This window comes from Mesoplodon bidens, assembly GCF_964165515.1.
Source record: "Mesoplodon bidens genome assembly, chromosome: 6".
NCBI lineage: Eukaryota > Metazoa > Chordata > Mammalia > Artiodactyla > Ziphiidae > Mesoplodon > Mesoplodon bidens.
In genome coordinates, this window is record NC_138162.1 from 108,221,607 (window position 1) to 108,244,564 (window position 22,958).

A 22,958-nucleotide genomic window follows, 5' to 3' on the forward strand; every position below is an offset into this window, starting at 1 on the left:
GCCTCCCCTGACCGGTGATGTTAAGGACCCAGTTTCGAGGCCGGGGGTCCTTCGTCTCCAGAATGCCTATACTTGGTGTCAGAGCTCAACAGCTTTCCAGAAGAGAGCAGCCACCTTGTAAATGCTGCCTATCTGCCCTGCGGCCTGAGAGGAGCCCCGGGGCAGGGGGCAGGCCACACGGCTGTTTGTCTGGGTGGAGCCTGTCGTCACACTGTTTATCCACCTCTGCCGGGGCCCCAAGCCCCTCTGTGTGCTGCAGCTGCAGAGTCGGCCCTGAGCTCCCGCGGTCACCGTCACCGCGCTGCTGGTTCCAGCCCCCCGCTCCGCCTGGCCTCCGCACCCCGCTGCCCTGTGCTCTGCGCCACGAGGAAGCCGGAGTCCGCCAAGGCCACTGACCCACCGCTGGAGCCATGGTAGGGCCACGTGGCCAGCCCTGCCGGTCCGCATCCAGGCTGGGCCTGCGAACCCGGCTTGGGAGGGCAAAACGAGGGCAGGTGTGGGGCTACTGGGAGGCCACGGGGAAGCTCTTGAATTGGACTCGCGGCCCTGGGGAGCCACAGGGGTCCTGGGGAAGGGATGCAAGAGGAAGGCCGGGGTTGGACTCCTGTGTCTTTCCTTGGTTGCTCTGTGAGCTCGGGGAGGTTACTCTACCTCTCTGGGCCTCAGTTTCTGCTCCTGAAAATGACAGTAATATTACCTATTTCGTGGCTTTATTGTAAGGCCTAAATAAGGTATGACACGCGGAGAGATATGACATGTGGAGGACCCCGGAACGGTGCCCGGCACGCAGCGGGGATCCCACAAACGGGAGTCTTTTTCCCAAGGCTCTCTGCTGTGGCCTCCAGGCCAGGAAAGGCTGCTGTGCTGTCTCCCAGGGCTGCACCCCTGACCCCATGCAGCCCCCTTCTCCTAAGGAGGGACCGAGTTTTCTGCGTGATCTGCTGCCCTGACCATGGGGGTCAAGGGAGATCGTAGCAGGAAGCCCGCACGTGGGTGCACGGCTTTAGAGCTTCCACTGTGTGTTTGAGCTTCTCAGTGGCCCAGCGCCGTGGCCCCAGCCTCCCATCTCTACGATGTTGGGACAGTGGGATGGGGGTCAGGGCAGCCCTAGACCACTTACTGGTGGTGACCCGGGTTTTGTCCTATCACAGGTCCATGGGTACAAAGGAGTCAAATTCCAAAACTGGGCGAGGACCTATGGCTGTTACCCGGAGATGTACTACCAGCCCACGTCCGTGGAGGAGATCAGAGAGGTGAGTGTCCATCTCAGCACAGCGCGCAGTGGTCCAGCCGCTGGACCTCCAGCTCCATCTGGGCCCTGTGGACCAGGCCAGCCCCAGAGAGGAGGTGGGCTTCCCAGCTAAGACCCTCATCCCCAGCCCAGAACTGCCGGTGGGGTGACAGCTCCATGGGGTCGGCTGCAGCTGGACACTGCTGCTGCGTGACCACTTGCGGTGTCTGCCAATGACTGCCAGATTTTTATTTCTGGCTCAGGTCTCTTCTCTGAACTTCAGATTCACTTTTGACTTCTTTCATCAAAGACATCACACACTTATATGCCCCAAACGATGTTTTTGATGTTTGTTTGCTTTCAACCTGTCCTAGTGTAGTCTTCCCTGACTCTGTACCAACCACGGGATTGCTCAAACTAGAAGCCAGGAAGTAGGTCACTGTCCCTTATCGGACCTCAGCAAGTCCTGCCTCAGAAGTTTCTAGAACCCACCTCCTTCTCTCCGGCACTGGTGTCACTAAGCCCAGGCCACCGTCCCTTCCTCACATGCCGTGGCCTCTGATGGCCTCACCCCTGATCTTCCAGCTTCAGTTCTTACCTCCCTCAAATGCACTTTCCACAATCAGCAAAAGTAAATTTTCTTAAAATCTAAGTTGAATTGGGCTACTTCCTCGCTCTTCAGAGGCTTTCATTGTTTGTGGAATAAAACCCCACTCCTGACCCCAAGGCCATGCATCCTCTGGGCCTGTCTCTCCGGCCTCCCTAAGGTCCCTCTCTCCCTGGCTCGCTACCTCCGTACCTTAGTATCTGCTGTTCCCACTGCCTGGGATGCCTGTCCCATCGCTTTTAATGGGACTGACTCCTTTTCATCCTTTAGGTGTCAAAGTAAATCACCTCCTCAGAGGCTTCCCAGACCATCTTATCTGAGTATTTCCCCATCTTCTGTATCTCAGCTCCTTGCTTATTTCTTTCATTGCATGTTCAAAACCTGCAGTTATTTCGTTGACATGAACATTTGCATGCGTTTGTCTCTCTCTCTCATAAGGATTTAAGACCACGTTTGTCTTGTTTTCCATTTTAAACTCAGCACCCAGCCCTGTGACCTGTACACAGGAAGCACTTACTGAATATTTGTTGAATCAGTGAGTGAATGAATGAATGGACATGACCCGACTTCTGCCCTTAAAAGGCTTTTGCCCCTAAGACAGGCTGCATGTGACTAACCCCAGAGGCTGCAGACGTTTCACTAGCACCAGCAGAGCACAGAGAAGGGAGAAATTCATGCTGCGTGTGTGTGCATGGGTGTGAGTCTGTGCACAGGTGTGTGTGAGGGCACTTGGAGGAGAGTGGGGGGAACGACACTGTCACCACTAAGTGCTCAGCACCACTGCTTCATATCTGTGGTCTCACCCATCCCCACAACCCCCTGTGAGGTAGTGATTATTATCCCCATTTTCCAGATGAGCAAACTGAGGCCCAGAGAGGCTTTGTAATTTTCCCATATCAGTAAGTGTCAGAGCCAGGATCCAAACCAGGATTCAAAACCCCCAACGTCTCATGCATGAGAATGAAGGAAAGTGGTCCCTGAGCCGGGCCCTGGAGGATGCATAGGAGCTCCACAGGGAGCTGGGCGAGGGCAGTGTGAGGTGAAGGAGGGGGAGGAGGACACCTGGAGAGTCGTCAGACGTGGCTGCCGGAGGGTGCATGGGGGACGGGGAGGGCAGAAGAGGAAGGCTGGGAGGCGAAGTGGCTTTGAACAGATCTGAGGGCCTTGAATGCCGAGGCAAAAGGCTTCATTCTGAGCTGAGGGGAGAGTGTGGAGGGGTGTGATGTCCTGCGTGTGAAGGCTGTTTCTAGCCGTGCTAGCCTGCCCAACTGTGGATTACAAGTAGGAGGAGGCTACTGCAGGCCCGTGTTTCCCTGGAGAGCTGGTAGGGTCGGGGGGCGGGGGGGAAATAAAAATAGTTGTGTGGTCAAGGGAGTGCGAGGGAGATGGTGTTGAACAGATGTCTTCACTGTATTGACAGTCAGTAGAACCTGCAGCCTTAAACGTGCTTCACGCATGGGGGTAGGTGTGGAAGACAAGTGCTATGGAGCATTTCCCAACCTTCCTTGACCCTGGAACCCCTCGAGGTATAAATCCTGAGACTGGTGTTCCACGACCAGACACAAGGGTGAAAGAGTATGGATTCCTTTGAGTGACACCATGCATTCATTTCTTTCTTCATTCAAGATCACTAGAGACGGCCTATTCCCGTCAGGCCCGGTGTAGACACGGGGCTACAGTGTCAAACTAAGCCACCACCCCTGCCCCCGGGAGCCTTCATCGCACCCTGGGAGGCAGCTGAGGCCCATGTGGGCCAACACGAGGAGACGGGCCTTCTTCTGAAGGTGCCGGCTGCCTTTGAAAGGTTTTGCCCAGGAGAAGAATGTGGTCAGGTTTGCCAGCTGCCTCGGGGAGCATGCCCAGGAGCCCCACTTTGGGGTGCTTCCTTGGTTCTCCCTCCCGCTTGCTTCCCGGCCCGTCTCTCTGGCTCTTTCCCCGAGTGGCCTGCACAGCGGCCTCCAGCCAGGCAGGGCCTCGGGGGGCTGGGGGCCCAGAGCCTGGGCGGCCCTGCGGCGTCACGGAGAAAGGCCTGGGCCGGGGCTGACGCAGGCGTTGCCTCAGCAGGTGCTGGCCCTGGCCAGGCAGCAGAAAAAGCGGGTGAAGGTGGTGGGCGGTGGCCACTCACCTTCAGACATCGCCTGCACCGACGGCTTCATGATCCACATGGGCAAGATGAACCGCGTCCTCAAGGTACTCAGAGCCCGGGGCTCCCCACCTCTGCTGGGCCCCATGCCGGGCAGCCATGGTCTCCGTCTCAGAGTCCAGGCGGAGACTCCTTAGCCTTTTCCCTTGGGCCTTATCCCCTCCCCACCTCTGAGTCCCAAAGTGACCCCCTCCCAATTCCTGGTCCCCGGTGATACCCCCTCCCCAGCGTCCTGCCTGGGCTTGCTCAGGCCTCTCGTCTGGTCTGTGCGCCCCCTTGTGGCCACGGAGAGGATATCCTTCCTCCCCTCTGGCCAGAGCCTCCTCTCCACTTCTCTAGAACAAGAATGACAAGTCAGGCCCCCAGAGGTGGACTCACAATGACAAATCCAGAAGGCTTTGCACTTAACTTGTTTTACGTATGGGGAAACTGAAGATCAGAGAGGGAGAGTGATTTGCCTAAGGTCACACAGCTGATCAACAGCAGAGCAGGCCGCAGACTCAGGGGTCTGACATCAGCCCTGTGCTGGGATACCGTCCATGCAATTCAACCATGAAGTCAGGCCCCACCACCACCACCTCAGGTGTCTGCCTGGGAGTGAGAGTACCGGCAGGCGTGCCGCCCGTTAGGAGGGCTCCTGTTCTCACCTGACCTGATGGGGCCAGCTCCCCTGAACTGTAGTGTTTGCCAGGTACCCTCCCCTCCAGCCCTGCTAGCAGAGGTTCTGGGTTTCTCTCTAGTATTTATTTCCTGATTTGCTCAGGCCGACGGTCACCACCCCATAGAAAATGTTCCAGTCAAGACATCAGTCATGGCAGAAATTAACTCTGATCGCTAATTAGTGAGGACTGGCCTCCGGTAATTGATTTTGCCGGGCTCTGGGCTCGGGGTCAATGGGGTGTGTGTTTTGGAGTCACACAGATGGGATTCTCATCTCGGTTCCACCACCGATGTTTGTGTGACCTTGGGCAAGTGACTTCAAGTCCCTGAACTTCAGTCTCCTCGCTGGGAAAGGGAGGGAGACTGCTCCTCCCCCAGCCCCCGGGACAGTCGTGTTTGGGGGCGTGGGTGTCAGGACACAGCACAGTTCTCCCAGCCCCGCAGTGACTCGGGCAAATCCCTTCTCTTCCCTGCTTCTCAGTTCTTTCCCCTGTGAAAAGAAGGGTTACGCAGGGCTTCCCTGGTGGCGCAGTGGTTGAGAATCTGCCTGCTAATGCAGGGGACACGGGTTCGAGCCCTGGTCCGGGAGGATCCCACATGCCGCAGAGCAACTAGGCCCGTGAGCCACAACTACTGAGCCTGCACGTCTGGAGCTTGTGCTCCGCAACAAGAGAGGCCGCGATAGTGAGAGGCCCGCCCACCGCGATGAAGAGTGGCCCCCACTTGCCGCAACTAGAGAAAGCCCTCGCACAGAAACGAAGACCCAACACAGCAAAAATAAATTAATTAATTAACTACCCCCAACATCTTCTAAAAAAAAAAAAAGAAGAAGAGTTACGCAGAATAGTCCCAAAGCCCCAGCACTCTAGGGCTCTGCCTGCACCCCTGTGGCTGCCTGCAGCGGGAGACATGCTTGTACTCACAGCCCTGCAGGACTACAGGACAAGGACTGGGCAACGGCCTAGTTCATCCCAATCTCTGCTGGTCTCTTGCAGGTGGACATGGAGAAGAAACAGGTGACCGTGGAGGCCGGCATCCTCCTGGCTGACCTGCACCCACAGTTGGACAAGCACGGCCTGGCCTTGTCCAAGTAAGAGCCACCTCCCTGATTCCCAGGTGGGCCAGTGATGGCCCCTGCTCCCTGCCCTGGCCTTGGCTGGACACTCAAGCATCTGTCAGGAGCCAGAGAGAAGCACTTCTTAGGATGCACCTGTTTCTCTGGACCCGTGTTCCTCCCCCACAGAGCACCCATCTCCCCATCCCCTGTGTTCAGGGGCTATTGTGTGAGAATAGAAACAAATAGACTAGCATTAAAAAAAAAGTCTAGTACAGGGATGGGAAAAACATGCATTAAGCCTTTCTTAAAACTTGCAATAAAACGATATGAACCCAGATATACAAAGTAAGCAGTCAGAGAAGAAGAAGACCATGCTGATTGAGACACAGGGCTTCCTGGTATACCTATATGTGGCTTCACTTGTTTCTCCTTCCAAACATGGTATCAGTAAATGCTCAAGTTTAATATCAGGAGGCTTCCACTGAAATAGGAAATAAATTTGGCTGAATGCAGCCAAAGGAGTGAATGTCTAACTGTGGGGTTTCAACCACTAGAAACAAGTGACAGAATTATTTTGGATATTGGGGTAGCAATCTCTTCACAGCTGGAAATTGCCACCATAGAAGCCTGTGGTTGGTCTTCAAGTGTGAGTGGTCCATTTACCTAGTTTTCTCAGTGCAGGCCCTGAGACATCACTATACTTTTTCACTCTGAAAACCATTCTGTTTCTGCCTCTCCAAGGGTCATGGCAACTCAAACATTTATGGAGTGTCTACCATGTGCAGGCTTTGTTCAGGCCCAGAAGAGGCCAGGATGAATAAAACCCAGACCCACTCACAAGGAGCTCCCTGCAGGGTGGGGGAGGCAGACCCACGAAGTGACAAGCGTGACACAAAGCAAGAGGCTCAATGTCAGAGAAGTGTTCAGGGCACCGTGGGGTTCTTGGGGGCCCATGTTCAGCCTTGGCAGGCAGGGAAATGTGTGAATGGATGGGAATCAGGGCAGGCTTCGTGCAGGAGGGGGCCCCTTGGTTGAGCCCTAAAGGATGACCTGATGTGAACCAGAAAAATGCGAGGAGAGAAGGGATTCAGGCAGAGAGAGCAGCGTGAATGAAAGCCCAGGAGAGGGAAGGTGTGGGAGTGTACAGGGGTCTGCGTGCAGCTAGCAGACACATCTCTGTGACCAGCGACGACAGGAGATATGTTTTGTTAATCACAGGCTTTAGCTTCTGGGCCCTGGAGCATCTCTGTGCCCTGTTCATGATATATCTCTGTCCTCCCTGGGGACCCAGTCCTCCTCAAGTACCTGCCTGCACAGGGCTCATCTGCCTCTCAAAGGGAGTTTGGATGGCCTGTCCTGTGTATCCCAGGGGCCACCTAGGTCTGCAGCTCCAAGGATGCTCTGGGGACCTCGGGAGTGGCTGGGGGCTTGGGGGGAAGCACAGAGCTGTGTCAGGCCACATGCCGGTGGCTTGATGCCCTTTCTCATCATATCATCATCCCTGGGAGGAAGGACCAGAACCCCCATTTAAGGACACAGAAAGCAGGGTCTTGAGGCAAAGGTGCTTCTCAAAGTCACGCAGCTGGAAAGCTCTGGAGCTCCCACTGTGTGGTGAGCCAGAGGGAGCGGGACACAGGCGCTGCTCCTAAGAGGGAGGACAGCAGCTTGGTGAAGACCCCAGCTCCAGAAGCGGGCCTGGGTGCGAATCCTGCTTCTACCTCATACCAGCTGTCACGCAAGTTCCTTGACCCTTCTGGGCCTCAGAGTTCTCATCTAGAAAATGGGTCTGTGAAATAGGGGCGCTCAGAGGCCTGCCTGAGTCAAAGGTGCCCCACCTAGTAATTACTAAGTAAGTGTCGGTTTCCCCTTCATTTTCCTGGCTCTGTCTTGCTCCACAGACTCCGGAAGTGACCCCTCCCCTTGGCTTGTTCTCTCCACCCCTCGGGGGACTAAAGTCTAATCCTTCCTTCCTGGGACTTCTTCCCTGAGGGCCTCATGTTTATCCAGCTTATTTCTTTTACTTATTTATTTTTACTGAAGCATAGTTGATTTACAGTGTTGTGTTAGTTTCAGGTATACAGGAAAGTGATTCAGTTTCATATACGTGTGTGCATGTATTCTTTTACAGATTCTTTTCCGTTATAGGTTATTCCAAGATATTGAATATAGTTTCCTGTGCTATACAGTAGGTCCTTGTTGGTTATCCATCTTATATATAGTAGTGTGTATCTGTTAATCCAAACTCCTAATTTATCCCTCTCTTTCCCCTTTGGTAACCGTAAGTTTGTTTTCTATGTCTGTGAGTCCACTTGTGGTTTGTAAATAAGTTCATTTGTGTTGTATTTTAGATTCCACATATAAGTGATAGCATATGGTGTTAGTCTTTCTCTGTCTGACTTACTTCACTTAGTATGATCATCTCGAGGTCCATCCATGTTGTTGCAAATGGCATTATTTCATTCTTTTTTATGGCTGTATAATACTCCATTGTATATAGGTACCGCATCCTTATCCATTCATCTGTCAATGGACACTTAGATCAGCTCTTTCTTTCAACGTGGTCCCAAGCCCATTTCCGTGTTGCTCTTTAGTCTCTGTGAGCTTCGTGGACAAGCATAGACATACTGCAGGTTGGTGAACCATCCCCTCCCGTCATGGGCACACGGTGGTCCTCAGTTCTTCACTATCGTTCATGATGCTGTGATGAACATCTTCGTGCATCTGCCTTTCCACATGCTGGGGCATTCCCTGGGACAGGATTTCTGTGGTCTTCTTTTAACATTCTGGTATTTTCACAAGGGGTGATATCACCAAGTCACCCAACTCATGTGGGCAAAAAGGCCAGAGTGACACAAGGGTGAGAGCAGAGGAAGGAAGAGGCTTCGGTTTCTTTCATCCTCTTCCTGTTTCACCAGGGCCGCCCCAGGCCCCATTGCAGGAGGGTTATGAGGCTAGATTTTCTCATCATTGTCAACCTGCCTCTTTGGAAGCCAGGACCCTCCTGCCTCAGGGGCCCTGGGTCTGCGCTGAGGGCCAGGTTGGGTCTGATCCCCGCCCTCCTGGCCGAGTCCATTTCTCCAGTGTGAACCAAGGCAACTGGGCTATTGTGAAGCTGTCGTGTAGCGCACAAAGCTCCAATCTCCTTGGCCCCCAGTGGGCCTTCTGTAAACACTGGCTCCTTTCTCCTTTCAGCCGGGGCTGGGATGTCTCAGAGAAAGCTCCTGAGAAGTAAGATTTCTTAAAAACTCCTGACCCGCTCTCTTTCCTGGACCCTGAGACCTGAACACATCTTTCTAATTCCTGTCCTCAGAGCCCACGCCGGTGGAGGCGTCTTTCTCCCCTTTAGGAATCTGGTCCTCGTGCACACAGCATCCTCTTATTATTTGTTCCAGGGCCTGGAACACCAGGCTGAGGGGTGCGGGCTTGATCCTGGAGGCCCCGGGGGACCATGGAGGTTTCTGAGTGGGGGGCGACGTGGTCTCCTTCTCCTGCGTCCTCCTAGAATCCTGGGACGGTTGTGTGTGCAATTCTGACACGGGAACTCTACAGGCCTCGATAGGCTGGGTCTGGAGGAGTCTTAGTAGGAGCGTTTGGCCTGTGGTTGGTGGAGAAGATATCGCTGGCAGATGGAGGTCGGAGGAAAGGGATGTTCTAGGCTGCAGAAAGCCCGAGGCAGGCAGGCAGGCCTCCCCTCAGAGCTGAGCCGTACCCCCACTAGCTCATCTGACGGGCCACGCGGCCCACAGACAAGGGCTGGCTTGAGTCAGACGATCTAAGATGTGATAAGTTGGGGACGAGATTCCCAGGCAGGAGATGGATCAACTATTCTGCTCTGAGGGGCCTCACACCGAAACCCCAGGGAGCATTGTCACAGGAAGCCTAACTGGTCCCTTCGTCCCTCCCCCTCCCTCCAGCCTGGGAGCCGTGTCAGACGTGACTGCAGCTGGCGTCATCGGATCCGGAACGCACAACACGGGGGTCAAGCACGGCATCCTGGCCACCCAGGTGAGCCTATCTGCTTCACCGCTGACTGCCAGGGAGAGGGGAGGATGGGACGGAGCCCCTTTCACCCTTTGCACCGTGGCTGCTGGACAAGCAGGTGCTCCAGGGCCGTGTCGGCACAGCTCCGCGAGGGCCTCAAACCCATCCGGTCTCACCTCTGACGGAGACTCGGCAGGGGTCCTTCAGAAACATCGTCTCCCCTAACCCTCATCCCTTCCCAGCAGACACAAGTGACGAAGGCGCCCTCGTGCATGTGGACGCAGCCCTGCCTCTCAGGAGCCTCCTGGCCACCCTGGGGAAAAGGGCAAGCAGAGCAAAGGGTTCCATCCCCATTGAAAGGTCTGAGGCAGGAGCCAGGCAAGGCAAGGGGCCTTTCCAGATTAGCAAGTCGGGGAGGAGCCAGGAAGGAGCCCAGCACAGGCGGGCCTGGGATCCGCACCTGACCTTCACCAAAAAGCATTTCTTAAACTTCACGAGAGCCCAGTTTGAGGCACAAGTTTGGGGCTCAGACCTGGGCCCCAGACCTAAGTCCGACGTGCACTATGTGCAGCATGTGGGCAGGTTTTTAGCTCCTCTGGACATCCCTGTTTTCAGCTGTCACCTGGGGAGAATACTCCTCAACCCAGGGAGGGTGTTCAATGCGACAGCATGTGTCCATGCCAGGGGGCTGGATGACAGTTCATGACACCTGTGTCAGGAGCCACCCCTTTGGGGGCAAACTCCCTTAAACTTTCAGTATTAGGAGGACCTTCTAACAGGCCAGGCTCTGGCTCCGTGAAGCAGGCTGCTGGGGGTACCCGTGGAGGCGGGCCGCTCACCCTCGGGGGAGAGAGAGAGACCCTCACGCTGGCCATAGCTCACCATGTGCTTCCCTGCTGAAGTCCACCTACACTCTGGGCCATGTGGCCTCTGGCCATCGGAGCATCACTGCTAAGTGCTGGGGTTTGGCTTTTGCCTCCCAGCTCTTTGACTATTGTCTGTGTGACCAGGGAGGGGACAGGTCTCTTTACCTCTGGCTGCCTCAGTTTGCCCCCCTGGAGAATGGGGACGATCACAAAAGCAATGCGTGCAGGGTGCTTAGCTGAGTGTACACAGTTGGTGCTCAATACATGTTTGTGATGGGTTTGTATGTAGAACAAGGCCCTTTCCAGAGCCCACACTCTACGCTGTCAAAGAAATTTCAGCGTCGTGGCGGCACTGACTGCACCGATGGCTTAACGTGTTCCCCAGTCAACCAGCCAGGAGCACGGCTCCTCTGTTCTGAGGAAGACGGACACCCCGGCAGGTGCTGTCTGACTGTGGCTTCTGGGAGCTGGTCCCACGTGCTCCGGTCCAGAGCTGCATGGGGTGGAAAGAAAATATCCAACAGCGCTTTCCAAGGATTCACTCTGTTCTCTCACACACCACGAGGAGGAGCCACTTCAGAGTTACTGTTCCTTAAATCCACACTTCGCTTTCTCATCACCCTTATGCATTCACACTGGTGGCCCTTGTCCTTTTCCTCCCCCCTCCTTCAAGCACAAAAGCCTCAGAGAATCACCAGGCAAGGGAGAGGCATCCTGAGGGGATGCCGTGAGCCAGGGAAGGGGAAAGGCCCAGGGCATTTGACCACAAAGCAAAGCAAGGTAGGTTTTGTGGAACCTGATTCCCAGGCAGTCACAGCCCTCCCTAGACTTGTCGTTACCCCCTCAGAGTGGTGATCGCTGTCCAGGAGAGCCCAGTGGTAACTGGGGGTGAAGGATAATAAACCAGCCCTCCCGAGATTTGGCCACAGTCCTAGTCTACTCTCCAGGGGTGAGGTCAAGCTGGTTGCCTCAGTTTCTACAAAACGATCAGCAGAGTATGGAAAAGAATTCTGACTGGTCAGAAATCAAAACGCACGTGAGATTTGCTGGCCACTTCCCTGAGGAGGCTCAGCTGAGCAGGATGGGCCTCTGCATGCAGGAGATGGGGGGATTGGTGTCTTTAGTATCCACTGAACCCCAGACAGTTAGTTGGGTGCTTCACATACTCTCTCTGAGTTGGCTATTATCCTCATTTCACAGATGAGGAAACAGAGAGGTTAAATCACATGCCCAAGGTCACACAGCTGGTGAATCGTTGTCCACCTTTATTGTCACTGGACCCTGCTGCAGTGTGTCACTCATGCTCTGCCCTGGATCTCAGACAAAGTCTGGTTTTTATAAAAATCACTCTGACGCCCTCACTCCCACAGAGGGCCACCATGCCCCATTTCTGCCCCAATTTCTCCTCTTTCGTCTTGGTTGCCGTTAATTAGAATTAGTTCAGCTTTATCTGTTCTCTCACCCTGAGCACCCAGCCACCAACTGCACATGTCGGAAGCAATTTCCATCCAAATGAGCAGGTGGCAGAGTGTGGAAAAGTACTTCAACAGGCAATGAAAGAGGATTCCTCTGGAAATGGGGCCAAGGGCAAGGATACTGACGATAACCACCTGTCTTCAACTGCGCAGCCCACTCTTTGCAGAGACCAGAGGTTTCCAGTTGTGTGTGGCCGAGTAGGGGAATCTAGTTCCTGAGGCAAGTGAGAGGTCCCCGAATGAGAAGATGGACTCGAGTTGGTGCCCAGGGGGGCAATAGGCAGAGAGAGCCTGCAGGGGACCCTGGTCCCTGGGCTGCGTGTTAGGACAGCAGGGCCGGCTCTCCCCCAGATGCACACACATCCTCCCTTTGCCTTCACAAGCCACCTGTACCCAGGGCCTCAGGACTCTTTGGAGCCTGTCTCATCTTAGACTTCTTCCGGGCAGAGGACCAGCTCGCTGCATCCTGAGTGTGAAGTCCACAGGATGATCAAGGCAGCGGTGGGAGGACAAGCCACCGGGGTCCCACGGAGCCACATGTGATATATGGGCCCCCTCCCTGCTGAGGGCTGATGCCACCCAGACACAGCCTCCTTCTCCCCATTTCCCCTTTCTCCCTCCCCCAAGACTGAGGCTCCCTCAGGCTGTGAATGGAGACCCAGCTGGGAAAGTTCCCTGTGACCAGATGATGGTGGTCTTCTGGGAATAGGAGACACCTGGCCTCACTTCCAAGGACAAACGGGGAAGTGAGGGCTTCATGCAAAGCCTAGGGGTTCTGAAATGTGGCTCTTCTCCCACTGCCAGGTGGTAGCGCTGACCCTCCTGGCGGCTGACGGGACCATTCTCGAGTGCTCTGAGTCCAGCAATGCAGAGGTGTTCCAGGCGGCACGCGTGCACCTGGGCTGCCTTGGAGTCATCCTCACCATCACCCTGCAGTGCGTGCCCCAGTTCTCCTTGCAGGAGACTTCCTTTCCCTCAACCTTGACAGAGGTACTGTCTATCCTGCATCACCCCTCAGCCTCAGAAATAAAGGGAGGGCCTTAATAAGCCATGCTCCATGGAGAGCCCCCACGGCTCTGTAGGCCCCCTGAATGGGGCAGTGGGCTGACCTCACCAGACCTTCGATCGGTGAGGAATCCAAGCTGGGCCTGGGGGAGGGAGGAATTGTGCAAAGTCACAGCGGGTCAGTGGAGAGGGCGGTCTGACTCAGAGAAGTGTCACAGGCTCTACACTGCACCCTCGTGGTGGCTTTCCTGGGACTCTTCCAGAATTCAGGCTGGAAGCCCCAGGATAGATACATGTGCTGGATAGGAGGAAGGGAATAGGAAAGGAAAGGAAAGACACACAAGGGAAGGAAAAATGGCCGAGAAGCTGAATCTTCAAACCCGACTTTACATGCAGGAAGCCATCATCATAGTCCTTTGCCCTGGCTTCCTGTCCTCTCCTCCAATGCCCTCCTGTGGCTCACGACCAGCCCACCTGGAGGGCTTGGCCATCAGGGAGCCCACCCTCGTCTAGAGGGGACATGAGGCTTTTTTCTTTTGAAAAAAGGTATTTTCTTTTGATGCTGGGCTCTGACTTCCAGCATCCCCACTATCGTCCTGTGACCAATACAATCTCTGCTCCTTCCTCCTGCCTCGGACAGGTTCTTGACAACCTGGACAGCCACCTGAAAAAATCCGAATACTTCCGCTTCCTCTGGTTCCCGCACAGCGAGAACGTCAGCGTCATCTACCAGGACCACACCAACAAGGTAGCCGGGGCATCTTCCCCTCCTCACACACAGCCCGCCATTCCCACACGTCCCCCCACCCCCACGCCAGTTCCCAGGGCGCCTGACATCTGTTATCGTGCTGATGATCCGTGAGAAGTGAGAGGAAAAGCAAGGGTGAGTATCACTGAGCCTGAGGAGAGAAGCACAAAAGGCCAGAGGGTGGAAGGGAGAAGGAAGGTGGGCCCAGTAGGGGTCCACGTGTCTGCGGGGAGGGATGCGTAGGGGTGAGGTCAAGGGACTATCTAGATGTGGGGCAGGGGATCAGGGGACAGAGGTATGGGCAGGACAGGATACGCTGAGTCCTAGGAAGCTGGGCTAGACCTCAGAAGCCAGCTAATACCTCCCACCTTCCCTCCAGCACCCCCATCTTTCCCACCCTCAACCGTCCAGGTGAAGAAACCCTTGGTTTTGTCTCCCCACCATGACCTTAGCAAACAAGCTGCTTCTCAGCAGAAGAAAACAAAACCATCACTTAGGATGACATTGACTGAACAAGCCAGGCAAAAGCCAGGACACCTACTGTGTGTAAGGGGCTGGCGTAGGGTTCATAAATTATGATGGCTGGACACCCGGCTCGTGGGCTCTGAAGACAAGGGACAGATGCACATTTTTGTCTTGTGCAACATACATGAATACAGGAACATATACAACAGCATGAAACAGAGGGGATAGGGCACGGGAATCAGCGGTAGGAAGTGAGGCTTTCAATCGTCCTGACAGGTGGGTCACCCTTCCCCCATGACACACACACAGCCTCTCCCGGGACACATCTCCCTCTAAGGAGCCACTCAGCTCTGGCCCCAAACTGACCACAGATTCTGCTTCCCAGCCTCCCTCCTCTTCAGCCAACTGGTTTTGGGACTATGCTGTTGGATTCTATTTACTGGAGTTCCTGCTCTGGATCAGGTAGGAATGCACGTGTCTCTTTTCCCAGCACCTGCCATATGCTGTTGCTGATGTGGTCCATCAAAAGAACAACATCCTACCTAGTTGTGCAAACTGGGTCTGTCTCCTGGGTCCAGAGCAGGGGTTTTCAACCCTGGGGAGCTTTTTAAAAAATACCAGTGCCCGGGCTTCCCTGGTGGCGCAGTGGTTGAGAGTCTGCCTGCCGATGCAGGGGACACGGGTTCGTGCCCCGGTCCGGGAAGATCCCACATACTGCGGAGTGGCTGGGCCCGTGAGCCATGGCTGCTGAGCCTGTGCGTCCAGAGCCTGTGCTCCACAACGGGAGAGGCCACAACAGTGAGAGGCCCGCGTACCGCAAAAAAAAAAAAAAAAAAAAAAATACCAGTGCCCAAGCCTCACTCTCTGGCTCACAGGTGTTGTAAAGCTTCGTAATGTCCTGTTTTTTACCTCCTTCCCAGCCTGAAGTCTGTGCTCAGGCTCAGGCTCCATGTCTGCCACCAAACATGTAACTATGAGTGATGGGGACAGTTTTATGGGGCCTTGAGTGGTGACTCTGTATCCAGCCAAGGCATGGAATGGCATCAGATAAAGATTTTTGAAATGTTTCATACATGTAAATAATATAGGCAACACAAATTTAAAATATAAAGAGTAATAGAGTAAGCACCCACATCTTGTTGTTGCTACCATATTAAGAAGTGAGATAACACTAGTAAAATTGGAGTCCTCTTGGTGGAACTCCCAGATCACAGTATCTCCCCCAGAAGGTCAACCACCACCCCAAACTTTATGCTTATCATCCTCTTGCTTTTATTGATACTGTAGTATTCTGAATCCTGAAATAACAAATTGGTAATTCAGCTTTGATAATGATATTTTTCCATGTTGATATGAATAGCTGTAATTATTCATTTTTCACTGTATGCATTTACCACAATGTATTTATCCATGCTCTTGTTGATGGATATTTGGGTTGTTTCCAGGAATTTTTTTGTCCATTACAAACAACGTTCCTGTGAGCATTCTGGAAAATTGCTTCTGATGTCTTGAGTATATAATCATGAGTGGAAGTCCTGGGTCACCAAGTATAAGCATCTTTAGTTTTATAAGATCAAGTTGTTCGCCTAAGTAGTAATACCAAGTTAACTGCCAAGCACTGTAAGATTCTCTGTCTTCCATAAGCTGGACAAAATTGGACCTGTCAGGCTTTTAAATTTTTGTATGCTGTGTGTTAAATGGTACCTCATTATGGTTTTTAATTCTTATTTCCCTGATTATTAATAAGGTTGCCCAGCTTTTCAGTTTATTGATCTTTCAGATTCCTCTTCTGTGAGGTGCCCATGTACGTATTTTGTTCTTTTAAAAACTTGGGTTATTTTTTTCTTAGTGTTTTGTACAGCTTTATTTCCATGTATTTTGAGCACCAGTCCTTTGCTGGTTATGTGTGTTGCGTCACCTTCTCCCTGTTGGTGTCTTATCTTTCACTTTCAGGGTGTTTTATGATGTGTAGATGTATGTAATTTTATCAAATGTAGCCATCTAGTCTTTTATCTTGAGGACTTTGGTGTCTTTTTCAAGACGGTGAGCCCAGCCTAGAGGCCTTCACTCCATCAGAGAACGGATCAGGGGTGAGAGTGGAAAATGCCCAACCAGCTTCTCCCCACTTCCATCACGGCAGCCTGGCAGCTTTATGTGCTTGAGTCTGTGGAGTCCGGGCCCAGGGAGCATCCAAATAAATTGGGCTCTAAATCACAGTTGGCGCATCCCAGCCAGGGCGGATGCTCCAAGGGAGCTCCATGACCTCTGAGCACAGCCCACGTGGCCCCCTTTTCGTGTCTTCTGGAAACTGCATCCACCCAGCCTTATCCCTGCAGCTCTGGGCCTCTCGCTGAACTATGTTCCCAAGGATGCGGGAATGAAAACTAACATAATTGATTGGGTACCTGGTGACTTAATGGTTGCTTTGCGATCAGACTCACTGTAGCCCCATGAGGGCAGGGATGCTGTCTGTCCTGTCACTGTCAATCCTCAGAGCCCCTAAGAACGCCTGGCACCTAGAGGAGGCTCATAGAATTTGTGTGGGAAATGCTAATGAAAAGCTTGGTCCCTGTCCTTGAGGTGTTCAGTAGCGGTCAACCTTAGGGGTGATGGTGTTGGCCCTGGATGACCAGGAGAGAGAGACAGGCTCTCTCGGGAACAGGTCCCTGGAGGGTCAGCCAGGACCAGGGTCAAGCTCAGCTCCTGTGCTGAGAACAGCCCTGTGCCCTGGGGCTGGTGGGAGCCGCCCCATGGCCATGCTGGCCTGGGACACCAGAGAGCATCTGCCTTGAGAGAGACAGCATTCTCCTCCCGTTCCACCCCCTGCAGCATGTACCCTTCCTCCCCACCCCCTGCAGCTTTTACCCTTCTCACCCCCCGACCCCACCCCTGCAGCGTGTACCCTTCAGCCTCCCAACCCCTGCAGGAGAAGGAGAAGCAAGGAGAAGGCTGGTTTTGCTTTCTTGGCTTCCCAACACACCTACAGTGAAAATTTATTTCTTTTATAAAGACAAAAAAATGAACTTTAATCTGTGTGTGTGTGTGTAAGTATACATTTGGAAGAATGTGACTTGATGAATGAGTTTCCCAGAGCAGAAAGCCAGGTGACAGCTCCTTCGTGGCCCAAGAAGCACAGAGCCTTCCCTTTGCAATTCCTTGGGCAGCTCATTTCCAAACACAACAATCCATGAGCCCAGCCCCCATGCTAGGCCACTGGCCCCCACTGGCCACTTACATCAAGTCCTCCCAGGATGGCCAGGTGTGGAAGGAGGGTGAATTACTACAGTCCTTATGTAAATTAAACTGGCAGCAACCTGCTGAAATTAAAACTCTGCCTGCCCTTTGCCCCAACAATCTGGTAAGGATATAAGTACAAAGACCTTTGTTATGGTGTGGCTTGTGGTGGTACTACACCGAAAATGACAGGTTTGGGCGAAGATGTGGAGAAATTGGACCCTTTTGCGCTGTTGGTGGGAATGTAAAATGGTGCAACCGCTAGGGAAAACAGTATGGAGGTTTCTCAAAAACTTAAAAATAGAATTTCCATATGACCCAGCAATTCCACTTCTGAGTATATATCAGAAAGAATTGAAAGAACGATTTCAAAGAGATATTTGCACACTTGTGCTCACAGCAACATCATTACAACAGCCAAAAGGTGGAAGCAACACAGGTATCTGATGGATGACTGAATAAACAAAATGGGGTATGTCCATGCACCGGAATACTATCCAGCCTTAAAAAGGAAGGAAATCCTGACACATGCTATGATGTGAATGAATCTTGAAAACATTATGCTAAGTGAAATAAGCCAGACACATAAAAGGACAAATAGTGTGTGATTCCATTTTTATGAGGCACCCAGAGTACTCAAATTCATCGAGACACGAAGTAGAATGGGGGTTGCCAGGGGCTGGAGGGAGGGCGCAATGGGAGGGAGCTGTTGCTTAGTGGAGAAAGAGCTTCAGTTTTGCAAGATTCTGGAGATGCACCACACAGCGATGTGAATATACTTAACACTACTGAACTGTACACTTAAACAATGGTTAAGATGGTAAATTTTATGTTATGTGTTTTTTTTTTAAATCACATTTTGGGTTTTTCACCAAACCCAAACCCTGAAAATAACCTAGTCATTAAAGGGGAAGAGAGGGATCAAATGTGAGATAAAATCCATAACTGGATCACGGGGCAGCCATGGAGAGAGTGATGGAGGGCGATATTCACGCTCCCTGGAGGGGTTTCCAGGCTGTAGGTAAGCGTACATGGCAGAGTGTGTGGAGAATGAAGTCCTGGTTTGTAAAGGACTCAGCCCAGCGCCCAGCAAACAGCTGGCACTCACTCACTCACTGCTGGATAATTCGATGACCACAGGCCCCTCTGCCCTGCCCCCCCAGCACCTTCCTGCCAGGCCTCGTGGGCTGGATCAACCGCTTTTTCTTCTGGCTCCTGTTCAATGGGAAGAAGGAACACTGCAACCGCAGCCACAAGATTTTCACCTACGAGTGCCGCTTCAAGCAACACGTGCAGGACTGGGCCATCCCCAGGTAGGGGCTGTGTGGGCCAGCCTGCGGGCAGGTCAGCAACAAACAGATCCCCTTGGGATCTGCCCTAGCACGTACACTGCCAACCAAGCTCCCTGTTCTACCTGTTATTAGTGGGGGGCAAACTGGAGGCTCTGAATCCCCATCCGGTGCCCTTGCACCATTGTGACTCTCAGGGAAACCAGCCAGGGGATCCCCTCCGCTTTCCCCATCAGCTCCTTTCCAGCCATGCGGCCGGGTAACAGCAGGCTTGGGCTTGAAGCATAGTGCTTCCTGGCCAGCATCTGGTTTTTCTGAAAGACTGTCCCCTGCGTTGTCCCTCGGTTGGCAGAGTCCATGGAGCAGGCTGGGGACTGGTACTCTGCATCTCAGTCCCGAGGGACACACCCCCTCGGGGCTGAGGCTAGGTCTGTAGCCCAGATCACTGCAGCTTTCTCTCTGAATTGCCCCTCTTTGTCCCTCTCCAAGAAAAGGCGGGGGGGCGGGGGGGGTGCCCAGGGCTTAAGGTATGCCCCTGTTACCATGTTCAGGGGCTGAGGCCACCACACTCTTGGGGAAGGACTATTAGAAAAAGTAGAAGTCTTGGAATCAGAGTGACCTGACTCTGTCTGAAGGAGAGGAGGCCGGGGCATGGGACAGCTGTGGTCAGAGACCCAAGGGGAGCCCCCGATTGGGTGGGGGCCCTGGGATCTGAGCTGGGAGCAGTTGGTAGGTCTCCTCTTCTGTGAGGAGGACTTTGAGAGCAGCCACGAGGAAGGGGCCTCCTGGGGACCAGGATCCCCGAGGCCCCCAAGGCTGGGAAGCCGTGCAGAGCCTCATGGGAGCTCAGGAGGCCCTTTCTTGAGGTCTGGGTTCCATCCCCCTGGGCCGAGTGCAGAGAGAAGACCAAGGAGGCCCTGCTGGAGCTGAAGGCCATGCTGGAGGCGCACCCCAAGGTGGTGGCCCACTACCCTGTGGAGGTGCGCTTCGCCCGGGGGGACGACATCCTGCTGAGCCCCTGCTTCCAGCGTGACAGCTGCTACATGAACATCATCATGTACAGGTGACCAGCTCGCGGAGGGGGCGGGGTGGGGCTGGGCTCCCTACCCCCACCCTGCCCCCCTGCTTCGAAGGGACCCCTCTCCTTCCCCAGCTTTCAAGGCCAGTTCAAATGCCACCTTCTCCCGGGAGACTTCCCTGATCCTGGCCACAGAAAAGATTTGTGTGTGTGTGTGTGTGTGTGTGTGTGTGTGTCTATATATATATATATATATATATATATATATATATATATATATCCTTAAAGTAATTTTTACATTAATTTTTTTAATTTACATTTTTAAATATTTAGATTTAAAATGGAAATCTTCAAGCTACATGAGTATATAAATATACATACATATATATGTGTGTATGTGTGTGTATGTATATATATATATATATATATATATATATATACACATACACACACACAAATCTTTAAAATTATTTAAACTCATGACAACTTTCAGTGGCCGGTTAAAAAATATGCAGGAGGATGTCAACCTTTTCCACATCCTTCTGAGCAGAAGCCCTCAAGGTGCTGGGTCACCGCTGTCCGTGTCCTGAGGGCAGAGCCCAGTGCTGGGCCGGCGCAGGCAAGGTGCCTGATAACAGTGGGTGGGACCGTGCAAAGCAGGGACAGGGCCTCACCTCCTCTGCCCACTCCCCAGGCCCTACGGCAAGGACGTGCCGCGGCTGGACTACTGGCTGGCCTACGAGACCATCATGAAGAAGGTGGGGGGCAGGCCCCACTGGGCCAAGGTAAGATGCTTCAGGGGGGGTGTCAGCTGGGCAGCTGCCGTGAGCCGGGGCTTCCACCAGAGGGCGCCTCTCCTCCCTGTTGCCCTGCCTGCCCAAGGCTTAGATGTGGGGAAACTTGGGCTGAGCAAGTGACAGGAAGGAGGGCCTCCACGACCCTAACCAGACCCATCTTCCCTCTGCATTCATGTTCCAACAGCCCAGTGACTGTAATTCTCTCAGAGATTTCAGAAAACTTCCTCACCTTTCATTTTATTTCATTCTCATAGTAACCCTACGAGCAGGATAAGGCAGTGGGTCCATTTAACAGACAGGAAACTAGGGGTCTCTCAGAGGTGACGGGACTTACTTACTAATTAGCAGTTGAATTGGGGCCAGAGCCCTCTCCTCGGACACACTGCCGGGTGGCAAAGGGAACGGGAAGTTTAATGCTGCATTTTAACACCTTCCTTCTTTACTTCCCAAGAACTTCCTCCCTCCTCTTTGGGTCTCTACATTATAGGTGCATGTGAATGAATGTGTGCATGTATGTGTTGTGTGTGCCTGGGGGTAGGAACGTCACACATGCAGGCATCCAGACGTGGGTGCCTGTTTGCAGCCCCGCTGAAATGCCGGTTTCAGGGAACAAGGCCTGTTGTGTCTGGTTGCTTCCTCAGGCCCACAACTGCACCCGTAAGGACTTTGAGAAAATGTATCCTGCCTTTCCGAAGTTCTGTGCCATCCGAGAAAAGCTGGACCCCTCGGGGATGTTTCTGAATGTGTATCTGGAGAAGGTGTTCTACTGAAGCACAAACAGAAAACAAGTCGGGCCCACCCCATCCCATCCCCCAGGCCCACTTCCCATGAGGTTGAACGCTCAGTGTCCCTCCGACCTGATGGGGAACAGACCTCTTCCCCCAGGCGCTCTGCCATGGTGCCCACAGCTGCTGTAACCCAGAGTAAGCAGCCTGGATCTGGGCAGCTCCCACTTCCCTCATCCTCGCAGGAACCCCATGTAAGGAAGAGCATCAAACCCCCATTTCCCTCTTCAGCCGCATCCTTTTAGCCCAAGCCTGCAATCACCACATCCTGTTTCCCAGAAGACAGAGAAGCCCCCAAATGCTCTGTGTCTAGGAGGTCAGGATTCAGCCTTTCACAGGTTCCACCCGCTGGTTGGGTGTCCAGAGCTCCAGGGATCCCCCGCCCACCCTTGCAGGGAGGGGTCCCCCTGGCATGTGTTTGGGCACAGAGGTCGTGTGTGCTGTGCTCTGCTTTCTTTCACCCTCGAGGGTCTTTCAGATGCTCAGGTGTGTGGCCCCTGCCCTGGGACTGCCCTCTTCCAGAGGGTCCACCTGTCCATCTGACCTCCCATAGCCCGGCCTACAGTGTATCTGTTCCAGGGGATGTTTGGGGACTGGGACTCTCCTTGTCTTCTTTTTAATAAAGGCTAAGAATTCATTCACTCTCTGCTCCCTCCTCTTCATCTCCAAGGTAGTCCTTTGGGAGCAGGGGGCTCCCTGATTCCCGGCTGCCCTCCAGAGGTAACGGGTCTCGGACTTGCCTGGAAAATGCTCTTCATACCCCTTCTGCAAACTTACTTTCAAGCTGCCTCTGACCTACCACACTTTGTGGCTATTCTTTCACCAGGCTCTTGTTGATCATCTACAAGGTGCCAAGTGCTTTGGGGGAATTAAAAAGACCTTAAGGGGCTTCCCTGGTGGCACAGTGGTTGAGAGTCCGCCTGCCGATGCAGGGGACGCGGGTTCGTGCCCCGGTCTGGGAGGATCCCACGTGCCGTGGAGCGGCTGGGGCCGTGAGCCATGGCCACTGAGCCTGCGCGTCTGGAGCCTGTGCTCCGCAACAGGAGAGGCCACAACAGTGAGAGGCCCACGTACCGCAAAAAAAAAAAAAAAAAAGAATCCGCCTGCCAATGCAGGGGACACAGGTTCGAGCCCTAGTTCAGGAAGATCCCACATGCCTCGGAGCAACTGAGCCCTTGAGCCACAACTACTGAGCCCAAGTGCCACAGTTACTGAAGCCCGTGCACCTAGAGCCCATGTCCGCAACAAGAGAAGCCACCGCAGTGAGAAGCCCACGCACCACAACAAAAAGTAGCCCCTGCTCACTGCAACTAAAAGAAAGCCCGTGTGCAGCAACAAGGACCCAATGTAGCCAAAAATTAAATAAATAAATTTATTTTTTAAAAAAAAGAACCTTAGTCCGCCTGCGGATGCAGGGGATACGGGTTCGTGCCCCGGTCTGGGAGGATCCCATATGCCGCGGAGCGGCTGGGCCCGTGAGCCATGGCCACTAGGCCTGCGCGTCCGGAGCCTGTGCTCCGCAACGGGAGAGGCCACGACAGTGAGAGGCCCGCATACCGCAAAAAGAAAAAAAAAAAAAAAAAAAGAACCTTAAGAC

At 53.4% G+C, this 22,958-nt stretch overlaps 1 protein-coding gene across 2 annotated transcripts; it reads left to right on the forward strand.

Moving 5' to 3' along the window:
• Positions 1 to 168: 168 nt before the first annotated feature.
• LOC308619568 (L-gulonolactone oxidase) lies at positions 169 to 22,081 on the forward strand. Of its 2 annotated transcripts, none has more exons than XM_081238492.1 (12): positions 169 to 413; positions 1,152 to 1,253; positions 3,900 to 4,028; positions 5,637 to 5,731; positions 9,613 to 9,703; positions 12,825 to 13,010; positions 13,666 to 13,773; positions 14,624 to 14,700; positions 18,636 to 18,785; positions 19,660 to 19,824; positions 20,474 to 20,564; positions 21,218 to 22,081. In XM_081238492.1, exons 1-12 carry the CDS (start codon positions 411 to 413, stop codon positions 21,344 to 21,346), a joined length of 1,326 nt encoding a protein of 441 aa, XP_081094618.1. In that variant the 5' UTR covers positions 169 to 410; the 3' UTR covers positions 21,347 to 22,081. The 2 variants fall into 2 exon arrangements, with proteins under 2 accessions (XP_081094618.1, XP_081094619.1); XM_081238493.1 differs by having other exon boundaries at positions 175 to 413; positions 3,903 to 4,028; positions 21,218 to 22,077.
• The last annotated feature ends 877 nt before the right edge of the window (positions 22,082 to 22,958 follow it).

Bases quoted from the DNA above. Each gene is read 5' to 3' on its own strand.
- LOC308619568 (XM_081238492.1), top strand. The intron at 1,254-3,899 runs GTGAGTGTCCAT...GCGTTGCCTCAG, and splicing joins CCGTGGAGGAGATCAGAGAG to CAGGTGCTGGCCCTGGCCAG. The intron at 13,774-14,623 runs GTAGCCGGGGCA...TCTGCTTCCCAG, and splicing joins ACCAGGACCACACCAACAAG to CCTCCCTCCTCTTCAGCCAA.